Source organism: Pelophylax lessonae (genome assembly GCF_965119305.1).
Source record: "Pelophylax lessonae genome assembly, chromosome: 4".
In the NCBI taxonomy this organism is placed as follows: Eukaryota; Metazoa; Chordata; class Amphibia; order Anura; family Ranidae; genus Pelophylax; species Pelophylax lessonae.
In genome coordinates, this window is record NC_138771.1 from 666,557,916 (window position 1) to 666,572,106 (window position 14,191).

A 14,191-nucleotide genomic window follows, 5' to 3' on the forward strand; every position below is an offset into this window, starting at 1 on the left:
CAGAAGTTCAGATGTCATGCCTGACTCCAAACATGTCCTCAAAAAAGCCCTATAAACGCCTGCAGCAAAAAGCAGGGTGACAGGCGAGAAGCCATATCGCTGTTCTATAAGTGACCTAAGAGAAACGATCTTTTCTCTATAGCGGTCACCCTGACATGGAAGAGTTTTGTCACCCTGCCATAGCAGTCAGAGTCAGTTAACCCTACACTACACTATGGTCCCCTTACACTTAACACTTTCCCTACAGAAACTAGATTATTAAATCTAACTAAAGTGGAAAATAGCACCCTAACTACACTAGATATCCCTTTCCTCACACTAATAATTGCTAAATGACACTTTTGAAGCAGAAGTAACAGAACTGCTTCCACTCTCTTCCACGTCCCTGTATTACAATGCTAGGAATTTGGCGGGGGCTATCTTATATACTGGGGGGCGTATTCACTAATGATTGGCCTCTGGACCCCCTAGTCACTCCAATCACATTCCTAGCATTCTCCTGCCCCCTCAATTGGCTTTTACTGATGGTTCTGGTCCAATTGCATTTTGGTCGGTTCTGGTTGCCGAATTACAAACTTTTTCAGCAAAAAGTTAGGAATTCAGCCGAACCTCGAACAGCCAATGTTCGGGTCGAACCGATGGTCGACCAGAACCGTTCGATCATCCCTATTGTATGCATGCCTGACAACATCGGGGCATTCTGGTATGGACTGGGTAATGTGTTAGGATCTATACTGGTATGGACTGGGTGATGTGTTAGGATCTATACTGCTATGGACTGGGTAATGTGTTAGGATCTATACTGGTATGGACTGGGTAATGTGTTAGGATCTGTACTGGTATGGACTGGGTAATGTGTTAGGATCTATACTGGTATGGACTGGGTAATGTGTCAGGAATGAAAGGATGTCACATCGTTTGATGAAAATGAAAATTATCACCCTACAGAGGGCTGAATTCAGAGACACCCCGGAAATCAAAGTGAAAAAATGATGCAGCAGGCGAGTCCATTTTGCTGAAATTTCATTGCAGCAACTCAGAATGGTCCTCAGTAGTTTTTATGGCCTCCACGTGCTTGTACGCACAACGTCAGGGCATGCTCCTCATAAAATAATGGATGGTGATATACCAAACAGATGAATGCCGGGATGAAGGTTTTGAATGACCTTCATAGTTATGGGGTTTCAATGACAGAAGTCCATCCAATTCTGATATTCTCTGAATGGACAACCAGACAGCCAATCGTTATCCACATAAGGGAACAAAATCTTTTTTATTGGTTCCGTTCATCGCACTACAAATGAGTTTATTATTGTCTGTGCTCCTTCCAGGTGATATTATCTTGGGTCATCTCCTGATGTCATGGCGAACTCTTCCTCCTCATCCTCCTCCTCACGAGGTATGACTGCTGATCCTGACAATTCTTTCCAATGTTTTCCTCCATCTCACATCTCTAGGGATTGGAATTAGGTGATAGGACGTCTTATCATGTCTCCGTAGTCTGGACATTTCCTGTAGACATCTGGTCAGTCCACACATTAGAAGAGTTCAGGAGCTTTCATCAATTCCACAATCACATTCTTGTGTCTTCAGATTTTATTTATCATTGATGGAAATGATCTTCTGATACGGCCAAGTGTTCCATAATGACTGTGTGACCCCACATTTAATGATTATTTATGCCGTGGTCAGGGGAATCCTTTTTCTATAATCCTAAGGAGAGCACAGCCCAGTGTAACATGATACTGCTTCAAAATTTTGGGGTAATCGGGGGGGGGGGGGGTAATGTTTCTTAAAGGATTTATAGTTCTTTTAGTTTACTATGAAACAATAAAAAAAAAACATTATGTTTAACCCATTCCATACCGCGCCATGTAAAATGACGGCGGCATGATTCCTTTCTCGATCCGGGCCGCCGTCATATGACGTCGGCCCGTTCTAGCTGGCAGTGCGCGCCCCCGGCGGCGCGCAGCGCCGCGATCAGGGATGGGGCTCGTCCCTCGGACATAGCCCATCCCTGATCAAGGTAAACAGCCAATAGAATTTGGCTGTTTACCACGTGATCGGCTGTGTCAATCACAGCCGATCACATGAGCGGCTCAAGCGCGAGCCGCTCGTTCTCTCTGCAATGCGCGCCCCCGGGGGCGCGCAGAGCAGCGATCGGGGACGAGGCTCGTCCCTCGGACAGAGCCAATCCCCGATCTTGGTAAAGAGCCAATGAAATTGGCTCTTTACCACGTGACTGGCTGTGTCCAATCACAGCCGGTCACAAATGTCAACAAAGATGAGGGTAACTCACTGTTACCAGGCTCTTCTCCTCACACACCGATCCAGTGTGAGGAGATCAGCAAACAGTGAGTTACCAGTGAGAGTACCATTACTATTACTGTGCCCTGATTGCCTGATTGCCCCCATCAAATAAAGAGGACCTGCCCATCTGAGTACCTGTCACCTGCCCATCTGAGTACCTGTCACCTGCCCATCTGAGTACCTGTCACCTGCCCATCTGAGTACCTGTCACCTGCCCATCAGCGTACCTGAGTACCTTTTCCCTGCCCATCAGGGTACCCGAGTACCTGTCTCCTACCCATCAGGGTACCCGAGTACCTGTCTCCTACCCATCAGGGTACCCGAGTACCTGTCACCTACCCATCAGCATACCCGAGTACCTTCCACCTACCCATCAGAGTACCCGAGTACCTTCCACATACCCATCAGAGTACCCGAGTACCTTCCAACTGCTCATCAGAGTACCTGACGCCTGAAGTACCCGCCTGCTCATCAGTACCCATCAGTACCTATCAGTATCAGTACTGATCATCAGTACCCATCAGTAACACCTATCAGAATCAGTACTACTCATCAGTACCTATCACCTGCCTGTCACCTGCCTATTGGAGTACCCGAGTACCTGCCACCTGCTCATCAGTACCTGTCACCTGCCCAGCAAAGTACCCGATTACCTGTCACCCTTCATACAGCCACCATGTCACAGTCCAAAAGGGTTTTCACTGCCGAAGAGGCCTGTGAAATGATATCCATGATGAGTGACGGCAGCGGGGAGCTCTCACCTTCCGACGCTGAAACAATTTCTGAATCCGGTTCAGAATTTGAGCCCTTTGAAGGCTTTACATCCGGCACTGAATCGGAGGAGGAAGAAGTTCGGCCTAAAAGACGCCGCACTGAAAATCAGGCAGACACCAGCAGCGCCAATGGCCAATCGGCAAACGCCAACGGCGCAGGACCCCAGGAGGAAATGCCCAGTACAAGTACTGGGATTTCACACCAGCCCCAAAGAAGAAGAGCCCAAATGCAGCTTCCGGATGCCTTGGCAAACCCATTGTGGCTGCCTTCTAGCTCTGGGTCAGCTACAATCCCCCCCTTCACAGCACAGCCAGGTTTGCAGGTCAACACCGAAAATTTTATTCTGATTGATTTTTTTAATTTATTTTTCCCTTTGGAGTTCCTTCAAAACATCGTGGACCAAACAAATCTTTTTGCCCAACAGTTTATCGAGAACAACCCCACCTCATATCATTCCCGTCCTTTTGAATGGAGACCCATAACAGTAGAAGAGTTCAAAGTTTTTTTGGGCCTTACAATCAATATGGGGGTTACAAAAAAAAATGAGCTGCGCTCTTATTGGTCCACCAAACCCATCCACCACATGCCAATTTATTCATCAGTCATGCCCAGGTCCCGCTATGATGCTATAATGCGCTTCCTGCATTTCAACGATAATTCCCAGTGCCCTCCCCGAGATGATCCCAATTACGATAAACTCTACAAAATTCGCCCCCTAATTGATTACTTTTCTGGACGGTTCCCCGAAGTCTATGTCCCTGACCAAAAGATCGCTGTGGACGAATCACTGGTCCACTTCACAGGCCGGCTGGGATTTAAGCAGTATATTCCCAGCAAGAGGGCGAAGTACGGCTTAAAACTAAACAAGCTCTGTGAAAGCCAAACGGGATATGTGTACGCCTTTCGCGTGTACGAAGGCAGAGACTCCCAGCTCCAGCCCCCTGAGTGCCCAACGTACATGGGAGTAAGTGGGAAGATTGTCTGGGACCTAGCCTTCCCATTGCTGCAAAAGGGGTACCATATTTATATGGACAACTATTATACCAGTTTGCCCCTTTTCCGCCACCTGTACCTGAAGAAAACCTTGGCCTGTGGTACAGTAAGGAAAAACCGGAAGGGCTTCCCGCAGAGTCTTGTCACCACTCAATTACAAATTGGGGAATCCGCAAGCCTTAGGAACGAGGAGGTAATGGCTTTGAAGTGGAGGGATAGTAAGGACGTCTACCTCATGTCCACCATCCACGATGACACCGCAGTGGAAATTCGAAGACGACGCGGTCCCGTTAGAAGTTCCATTCGAAAGCCTGCTTGTATCCACGAGTACAATAAGTACATGGGGGGGGGGGGTGGATTTAAACGATCAAATGTTGCAGCCCTATCTACCGACCCGAAAGACCCTCTTTTGGTACAAAAAAGTTGCAGTGTACTTTTTCCATTTGGCCATGTACAATGCCTTTGTCACCTATAAAAAGTCCACAACAACACCAATCCCCTTCCTCCAGTTTATTGAGGATATTGCCACTGCCCTGATTTACCAGCAAGGATCCCCCCCAGAAATCATTCGTTCGGATTGTGTCAGCAGACTTCATGAGCGCCATTTCCCTTTCCATATCCCACCATCACAAACCGGAAGAAGACGCCAAAAAAGATGTCGGGTGTGTGGCAAAAGAGGAATTAGGAAAGACACCAGTTTCCATTGTCCCGATTGTCCCTACCAACCTGGCCTTTGCATTGGAGAATGCTTCAAAATATATCACACTGCCCTAAACTTTTAGCCCATATTTCACTGCTGAATATTTTCCTGCTGCCTCAACCAACCATATCACTGCCTTCCTTGTGAACCGACCCTGGCCTGTATATCGACTATGTCTCTGCCTGCCGTCTGCATTGTTTATCCGCCATGTTTCTGCCTTTCAAGTGAACTGACCCTGGACTGTTTATCGACGATGCCTCTGCCTGCCGTCTGCATTGTTTATCCGCCATGTTTCTGCCTTTCAAGTGAACTGACCCTGGATTGTTTATGGATTTTGCCTTAGCCTACCGTCTATTTCTGCCTTTTACCTGCACTGACCTCGGCCTGTTACGACCATGTTTTTTGCCTGCCACTTAGACTGATCCTTCGCCCTGCTACTGTAGTAGTGGGATTCAAAATGACACAGGGGTCTCACTTTTGTGAGGGGCTTCAGAATATAGCGTTCTGATATGAGAAAACCAGTTTTTGGATTTCTCTGGGTTTGTAAACTCAGAACAGGGTCTGGAGTCCGGAGGCTTCAAAGCGATTTGGGTGGGAGAAGCCTCTACCCCTGTCCCCATTCTTTGCCGACCGAGGCCCTAAGCTTGATGGTCCTGCCTGCTGCCTGGACCAATACTTTGGCTGTGCTGATCATATCCCTGCCTGCACTGACCCAGGACTTTTTATGGAACATGTGCCTGTTGCCTGGACCAATACTTGGGCTGTACTGACCATATCTCTGCCTGCTGCCTGTACTAATTATGGACAGTATTCCTGCCTGCTGCATGGACAATCCTTTTTCTGCTGCTGACCTGCCTGCTACCTGGACCAATGCTTTGGCTGTGCTGACAATATCTGTGGCTGCTGCCTGTACTGACTATGGACAGTATTCCTGCCTGCTGCCTGGACAATCCTTTCACTGTCGCTGTCTACGTTCCTGCCTGCTGCCTGAACCACTGCACTGCTAAAACCACAGGTATTTTTTTGTTTATCCTTTGCTCAGCAGAATGTATTTTGGTATGTATTATGCTATGTGTTAGGGGCCTTCAACAATGTGATAGGTTGTCAGGAATTTATGTGTGTGATTTATGTCCCTAGCCACTTGCCAACCGGCCAATGTATATATACGTTCTCCGTTTAAACCTAAAAACCAGTGTTATGGCAGCAGATAGCTGCCATAACCCTGGTATTTTTTTAAACGGTGGACAGTTGGCTTTCCGATAAGGGTGGTCCCAGCGGCGGAATCGCCGCGGGATCACCCTTCCGGGATGGCGGAAGAGGTGACCCCCCCCCCCTCCCGCCGCGTCCCGGTCCTTTTCCCCGCTAACCGGACCCGCCGGCAGCGGGGAAAACGATCCGGTCCCAGATCCTCATGGACAGGATGTTGAGTGAGGGCAAGCTTGCCGTCACTCGACTCTATGGTCTTGGAGGACCGGAGCTACGGCAAACGTTGTTGCCTAGCAACCAGTTTAAAGGTCCCTTTTTTTTTTTTTTCATTTTATTTTATTTATTTATTTATTTATTTATTTATTTTTTTTTCTATCTTTTAGTGTACTTGTGAGATCTGAGGACTTTTTGACCCCAGATCTTACAAAAAAGAGGTCCTGTCGTGCCTATTTCTATTACAAGAAATGTTTACATTCCTTGTAATAGAAATAAAAATGATCAATTTTTTTTTTTTTTTTAAACGGTGTAAAAATAAAAAATAATAAATAAAATAAATAGTATAAAAAAAAAAAAAAAATTAAAGCACCCTGTCCCCGTTAGCTCGCGCGCAGAAGCGGACGCATACGGAAACCCCGCCCACATATGTAAACGGTGTTCAAACCACACATGTGAGGTATCGCCGCGATCGTTAGAGCAAGAGCAATAATTTGAGCCCTAGACCTCCTCTGTAACTCTAAGATGGCAACCTGTAGAAATTTTTAAATTGTCGCCTATGGGGATTTTTAAGTACCAAAGTTTGTCGCCATTCCGTGAGCGTGCGCAATTTTTAAGCATGACATGTTGGGTATCTATTTACTCGGCGTAACATTATCTTTCACATTATGGAAAAAAATTGGGCTAATTTTACTGGTTTCTTATTTTTTAATTAAAAAAAGTGAATTTTTTTAAAAAAAATTGCGTTGGAAGACCGCTGCGCAAATACGGTGTGATAAAAAATATTGCAATAATCTCTATTTTATTCTCTAGGGTCTCTGCTAAAAAAAAATATATAATGTTTGGGGGTTCTAAGTAGTTTTCTAGTAAAAACAACTGATTTTAGCTTGTAAACACCAAATGTCAAAAATAGGCCTAGGCAAGTGGCTAGGATGCATGATGGGGCTCCTTGGATGTTGGGTCCCTCTATATGGCTAGGCTGTGAAAAAGTCTCACACATGTAGTATCGCCATACTCAGGAGGAGTGGCAGAATGTATTTTGGGGTGTCATTTTTGCTGTATACATGCTATGTGTTAGGAATATCCAATAAATCGACAACTTTGTGTAAAAAAAAAAGGTTTTAATTTTTTTCCCACATTTTCCAAAAACTTGTGGAAAAAAATGACACGTTCAAAAGACCCATAATGCCTCATAAAATATACGTTGGAGTGTTTGCTTTCCAAAATGGGGTCATTTTGTGGGCGTTTCCATTGTCTTGGTGCTCTAGGGCCTTCAGAAGTGTGATAGGTAGTCCGAAAATGATGTGTGTCATTTATGCTCCTAGAACGCCTGAAGGTGCTTCTTGAATGTGGAGTCTCTTTATGTGGCCAGGCTGTGTAAAAGTCTCACACATGTGGTATCGCCATACTCAGGAGGAGTAGCAGAATGTATTTTGGGGTGTAATTTTTGCTATTTCCATGCTATGTGTTAGAAATATCCTATAAATCGACAACTTTGTGTAAAAAAAAAAAGGTTTTCATTTGTTTCCCACATTTTCCAAAAGCTTGTGGAAAAAAATGACACGTTCAAACGACCCATAATGCCTCATAGAATATACGTTGGAGTGTTTGCTTTCCAAAATGGGGTCATTTTGTGAACTTTTCCATTGTATTGGTGCTCTAGGGCCTTGAAAAGTGTGATAGGTAGTAAGAAAGTTTTATGTGTATTTATGCTCCTAAAACGCCTGAATGTGCTTCTTGGACGTGGAGTCTCTTTTTGTGGCCAGGCTGTGTAAAAGTCTTACACATGTGGTATCGCCATACTCGGAAGGAGTAGCAGAATGTATTTTGGGGTGTAATTTTTGCTATTTCCATGGTATGTGTTAGAAATATCCTATAAATCGACAACTTTGTGTAAAAAAAAAAGGTTTTCATTTGTTTCCCACATTTTCCAAAAGCTTGTGGAAAAAAATGACACGTTCAAACGACCCATAATGCCTCATAGAATATACGTTGGAGTGTTTGCTTTCCAAAATGGGGTCATTTTGTGAACTTTTCCATTGTATTGGTGCTCTAGGGCCTTGAAAAGTGTGATAGGTAGTAAGAAAGTTTTATGTGTATTTATGCTCCTAGAACGCCTGAATGTGCTTCTTGGACGTGGAGTCTCTTTTTGTGGCCAGGCTGTGTAAAAGTCTCACACATGTGGTATCGCCATACTCGGAAGGAGTAGCAGAATGTATTTTGGGGTGTAATTTTTGCTATTTCCATGGTATGTGTTAGAAATATCCTATAAATCGACAACTTTGTGTAAAAAAAAAAGGTTTTCATTTGTTTCCCACATTTTCCAAAAGCTTGTGGAAAAAAATGACACGTTCAAACGACCCATAATGCCTCATAGAATATACGTTGGAGTGTATGCTTTCCAAAATGGGGTCATTTTGTGAACTTTTCCATTGTATTGGTGCTCTAGGGCCTTGAAAAGTGTGATAGGTAGTAAGAAAGTTTTATGTGTATTTATGCTCCTAGAACGCCTGAATGTGCTTCTTGGACGTGGAGTCTCTTTTTGTGGCCAGGCTGTGTAAAAGTCTCACACATGTGGTATCGCCATACTCAGGAGGAGTAGCAGAATGTATTTTGGGGTGTAATTTTTGCTATTTCCATGCTATGTGTTAGAAATATCCTATAAATCGACAACTTTGTGTAAAAAAAAAAGGTTTTCATTTGTTTCCCACATTTTCCAAAAGCTTGTGGAAAAAAATGACACGTTCAAACGACCCATAATGCCTCATAGAATATACGTTGGAGTGTTTGCTTTCCAAAATGGGGTCATTTTGTGAACTTTTCCATTGTATTGGTGCTCTAGGGCCTTGAAAAGTGTGATAGGTAGTAAGAAAGTTTTATGTGTATTTATGCTCCTAGAACGCCTGAATGTGCTTCTTGGACGTGGAGTCTCTTTTTGTGGCCAGGCTGTGTAAAAGTCTCACACATGTGGTATCACCATACTCGGAAGGAGTAGCAGAATGTATTTTTGGGTGTAATTTTTGCTGTGTACATGCTATGTGTTAGAAATAGCTTATAAATTGACAACTTTGTGGGAAAAAAAAGTAAAAAAAAAATTTTTCTTCATTTTCCCAAGAATTGTGGGAAAAAATTACAACTTCAAAAAACCCACCATGCCTCTTACTAAATACCTTGGACTGTCTATTTTACAAAAAGGGGTCATTTGGGCGGTATTTGTACTGTCCTGACATTTCAGGGCCTCAAGAAAGGAGATAGGCCGTCAGTACATCTGGTGTGATCAATTTTCAGTAATTGGTACCATAGCTTCTAGACTCAATAACTTTCACACAGACTAAATAATATACACTAATTTGGGTTAATTTTACCAGAGACATGTAGCAGTATACATTTTGGCCTAAATGTATGAAGAAAAATTAATTTTTTGCAAAATTTTATAATTGAAACTAAAAAAAAGTGTTTTTTTTTCAAAATTTTTGCTCTTTTTTTGCTTATATCACGAAAAAAAAAAACCCCCAGTTGTGATCAAATACCACCAAAAGAAAGCTCTATTTGTGTGAAAAAAATGATAAAAATTTTGTTTGGTTACAGTGTAGCATGACTGAGCAATTGTCATTCAAAGTGTGAGAGTGCTGAAAGCTGAAAATTGGTCTGGGCAGGAAGGGGGTCTAACTGCTCTGTATGGAAGAAATGTTCATCCATACATATATATTAGGAGGTCATTATATAAAAAATTCACTATGAGTTTGTGTTATTTCCACAGCCATGACAATCCTCATAATATGTCTAAGTTTACTTGCTTTGATCATCAGCTACAGTATTTTCCTGAAATACCTCAACCAGTAAGATATAGCATTATGGCCACTAGATGGAGCTGATTATTATAGTAAATAAACTTGCTAGACATATTATGGACAATGTTCACAAACAATAGTCCCCTTGGTGTTTGCACCCAATATTCATCCATCTGAGAGTTAATTCACCATCATCGAAGCAGTCATGTGAGATTACCACAGGAAAACCAACCTCTTCATTGGATAATGTACATATAGACATACTGGGATATATTTCCTTTCCCCTTTTTGTTCTTTAACCACTTTAGGACCGGAAGATTTTACCCCCTTCCTGACCAGGCCCTATTTTGCGATTCGGCACTGCGTGACTTTAACGGGCAATTGCGCAGTAGTGCGACGCTGTACCCAAATGAAATTGATGTCCTTTTTTCCCACAAACAGAGCTTTCTTTTGGTGGTATTTGATCACCTGTGCGATTTTTACTTTTTGCGCTATAAACAAAAAAAGAGCGACAATTATGAAAAAATAACAATATTTTTCACATTTTTTTATATGAAATTCCCCCCAAAAAAATGTAAAAATCTAAATTTTTTAACATTTTAGGCCAATTTGTTTTCTGCTACCTATGTTTGGTAAAAAAAAAATCGCAATAAGCGTATTTTGATTGGTTTGCGCAAAAGTTATTGCGTTTACTAAGGGAAAGATTTTTGTCATTTTTATTGTTTTATTTTTTAACGAGTAATGGCGGCGATCTGCGATTTTTTTTTTTTGCGGGACTGCAACATTGCGGTGGACAGATCGGACCCTTGACTGACATTTTTGGGGGTACCAGTTACATCACTACAGTAATCAGTGCTATACATATGCACTGTTACTGTAAAAATGACACTGGCAGGGAAGGGGTTAACTGTATTAGAGATGCAGGGGTTAAATGTGTCCCTAGGGGCGTGATTCTAACTGTAAAGGGGCGTGGCTTTTCATGTAACCACAGAGACATACGATCCTACATAGCAGGATCATATGATCTCTGCTGTTACATCAGGGAGAATGATAGACGGCTTTGTTTACATCAGCCGCCTGCCTTTCTCCCTCTCCAGTGGGAGATCGTGAGTGACCGGCGGACATCGGTGCCGACGGTCACTTGCGCTGGAATGTCCGTGAACGAGCGGGGGCGGGAGCGTGCCTCCGGAGGCGTGCGCTCGCCCCCTAGAGGCTCGCAGGCGAGCGACGTAGTACTACGTCACTTTGCCTGTGCGGGGCGACTGCCGCCGTAAATAGTCGTGCGGCGGTTGGCAAGTGGTTATAGCATTGCCGCCTGCCAATACAAAGGTGTCTGCTGTCATTTGTCACAAATCTTCCAATCAGAATGTATCTTTATATTTGCTGATTGTCCTTTCTGCAGGGTCAGCTCCTGGTGTCCTGGGAACGGTCCCACAAACTGCCGGGGATCTTATCATATATTCTCTGGAGGATCTAAAAGGATGTGACTTCAAGAGATTTAGGAACAAATTGTCTGATTTCTCCTATGGAGATAAACTTCCCATGCCCCGAGGAAAACTAGAAAATGCAGACTGGATCACCACCAAGGACCTCCTGATAGGCACATATGGAGAAGAAGGGGCTCTGGATGTCACAATTAAAGTCTTTACAACGATCGGTCTGATGGGACCCGCATATGACCTCAAGGAGAGGATAACACAACATGGTGAGCTCCCGTCTATAATGACAATTTCCTACCAATACCTGATCAATATCTGTGTGAGGAAGAACTGGGAATGTCATCCAGGGAAAGCCAGGGACCAATCAAGAGCTTCCAACTGGAGGAACCCCTTCCTCCTGATAGAACACACATATGGGGCCTCACGAAAGGGGGTCTTTTTCCTGGGAGCCACTTTTCTGCCTACCTCTCTTTGTGCTGCACAGAGACTAGCATCTCACCAGGAGCCCCTGGTATCGTACTAATGATCGGGACCTGGGACTTCCTGCTTTTGGTCACCTGATAGCTGTGATAGATTAGTTGGAAGCGTGATAGGCTTCCCTGAAGAGATGAGTTTTCTGGGAGCGCCTGGAGGCAGCTAGTGTAGGAGATAGCTGGACAGTTTGAGGTAAAGAGTTCCAGAGGATGGGGAGGCTGTAGAGAAATCCTGGATATATATTCCCAAAAACCCTGTAAGGTGGTTGTTAGGGTCTGCAGGCGGGAGGGGCTTAAAAGAATCTGGAAGTACCCTTTAACAAGGGGTCCCCAGATCTCGGCCTCTCTTCTATGTGAATGGGTAGGGGCATAGTAACCCCACCCATTCACCAAAAAAGTGTACAAAAAAAAAATGTCCACTGATGTAAATCCATCGTCAGTCACACCGCCCACCAACCCAAAAAAAGAAAAAAAAGGTCCACTCTCATTGAACGCTTCCTGCTGCCTGCCTTCTCTGCAGATTGACAGTTCTTTTACAGGGAAGGGGTGGGGTCACACCAGTGATGTCACAAGGGACGGCCTCACCCCTTCCCAATATAAGAACTGTCGAGTTGTGGAGCAGGCAGACCATGGGAAGCATTCAACGAAATGTTCTAACCCGAACAGCAAACCCCATTGAAGTCTATAAGAGACGAACAGGAAAAATCAAAAGTTTTGAAGGGGTTTTTTTTGCAAGTATTCGGCCATAAAAGTGGTATGGGGTCCAGGAACTGCCCTAGGGGACATGTATCAAAAACTGTAAAAACGATAGGTTGGTGGTGTGGTATGATTTATGATCGATTTACATCAGGGGACACTGTTTTTTTATTTTTCAATAAAAGACTTGTCAAAGACTATGCCTTTGTTTCATTTCAATAAGCCCCTACCCGAAGACCCCGAGAACCACCAGCCAGGGTTGCCAGGTAGAGGCCCTTGTCCCCATCAATGGGGACAAGGTGCTCTGGGGTGGGGGCCCCCCATGTTGAGGGCCTGTGGCCTGGTATGGTTCAAGAGGGGGGCGCTCTCTCGCCCCCCCTCTTTCCTGACCTACCCGGCTGCATGCCGAGATAAGGGTCTGGTTTGGACCTTAAGGGGGACCCCACACTGTTTAAAAAAAATAAAAAATGTAATAGCCAGGAGTCGGCAATTGCAACCACGAGTCATTTAAATGGGATAGGACTTTTGTTTTCTTTAGAAATATCATTTTTGCTGCAGCAGGTTCTATACATGCTATAGATGTGCCACTTTACAAGCGCATTAAGGGGACCCCTAAGGCACTATATTTAAAATACATTTTAATTCTTATTGTTGCCCTTTAAGCATAAATAAAATCACTGCTCCTGAAAAATCTATCGTTTTTACAGTTTTTGATACATGTCCCCTAGGGCAGTTCCTGGACCCCATACCACTTTTATGGCCGAATACTTGCAAAAAAAACCCCTTCAAAACTTTTGATTTTTCCTGTTCGGCTCTTATAGACTTCAATGGGGTTTGCTGTTCGGGTTAGAACATTTCCCCTGTTCGGGATTTCTGCTGAAAAAAATCAGGAGATATCACCATTTACCACCAAATAAAAGCCCAATTTGCCTTGAAAAAAAACGTGGTATAACCCACACCTGGCTACACAAAGTAGTTGTGATGATTTGTACAGATTAAGTAGCACAGTTCCAAGTTGCAAAATTGTGTTCAGGCATTAGCATTTGTTTTACCCTCAGTCACTAAGGGGTTGAACAATCTTTACCAAGGAAGTTAATAGAATTAAATAAATTTGGGTATCAATGAGGGAAAAAGGTTCAGAGTTCAGGAATAATCTAAAAGAGAAGGATGCCGGCAGTCAGTCACCATAACACAATGACATCACTCAGCATGCCAAGCAGAGCAATACAATTGCAGACACTTGCCTATTATACAGAACCTCCATATTTATAGCTGTATTTCTGGGAGACCCTCATGACTGTTGCTCGGGGTTCTGAGCTTTGTGCCCCATGCATCCATCTGAACCTCCATCAGAAAAAGAAGTCAAGGCTCCAGATTCTAGGCATGTGCCTTTCAACCCTGAATAGAGAATTGGGGGCTTTTCTGGTTCCCCCCCCCCCCCCCACCATGGTCATATGTCACTGCAATGTGCTGAGATGTTACCAGGCAGACAAAGACACTCCCCATCACCTGCATGGAGAAATAGGAGAGACTCCAATCTACAGAGGGTTGGTGGGATGATGATGTCTGGGAGGATCTGCTACACTAATAACTCTC

General features: G+C 44.0%; 1 protein-coding gene across 1 annotated transcript in view; it reads left to right on the top strand.

Annotated features, from left to right (window-relative positions):
* Positions 1-14,191, top strand: part of LOC309554200 (NACHT, LRR and PYD domains-containing protein 12-like) — a 612,971-nt gene that overhangs the window by 11,998 nt on the left and 586,782 nt on the right. The window contains exons 2-3 of the mRNA XM_082255834.1: positions 1,332-1,399; positions 11,390-11,692. Coding sequence (XP_082111960.1) covers positions 1,363-1,399; positions 11,390-11,692 — 340 coding nt within the window. The 5' untranslated portion in view covers positions 1,332-1,362. The remainder of the gene's footprint in view (positions 1-1,331; positions 1,400-11,389; positions 11,693-14,191) is intronic.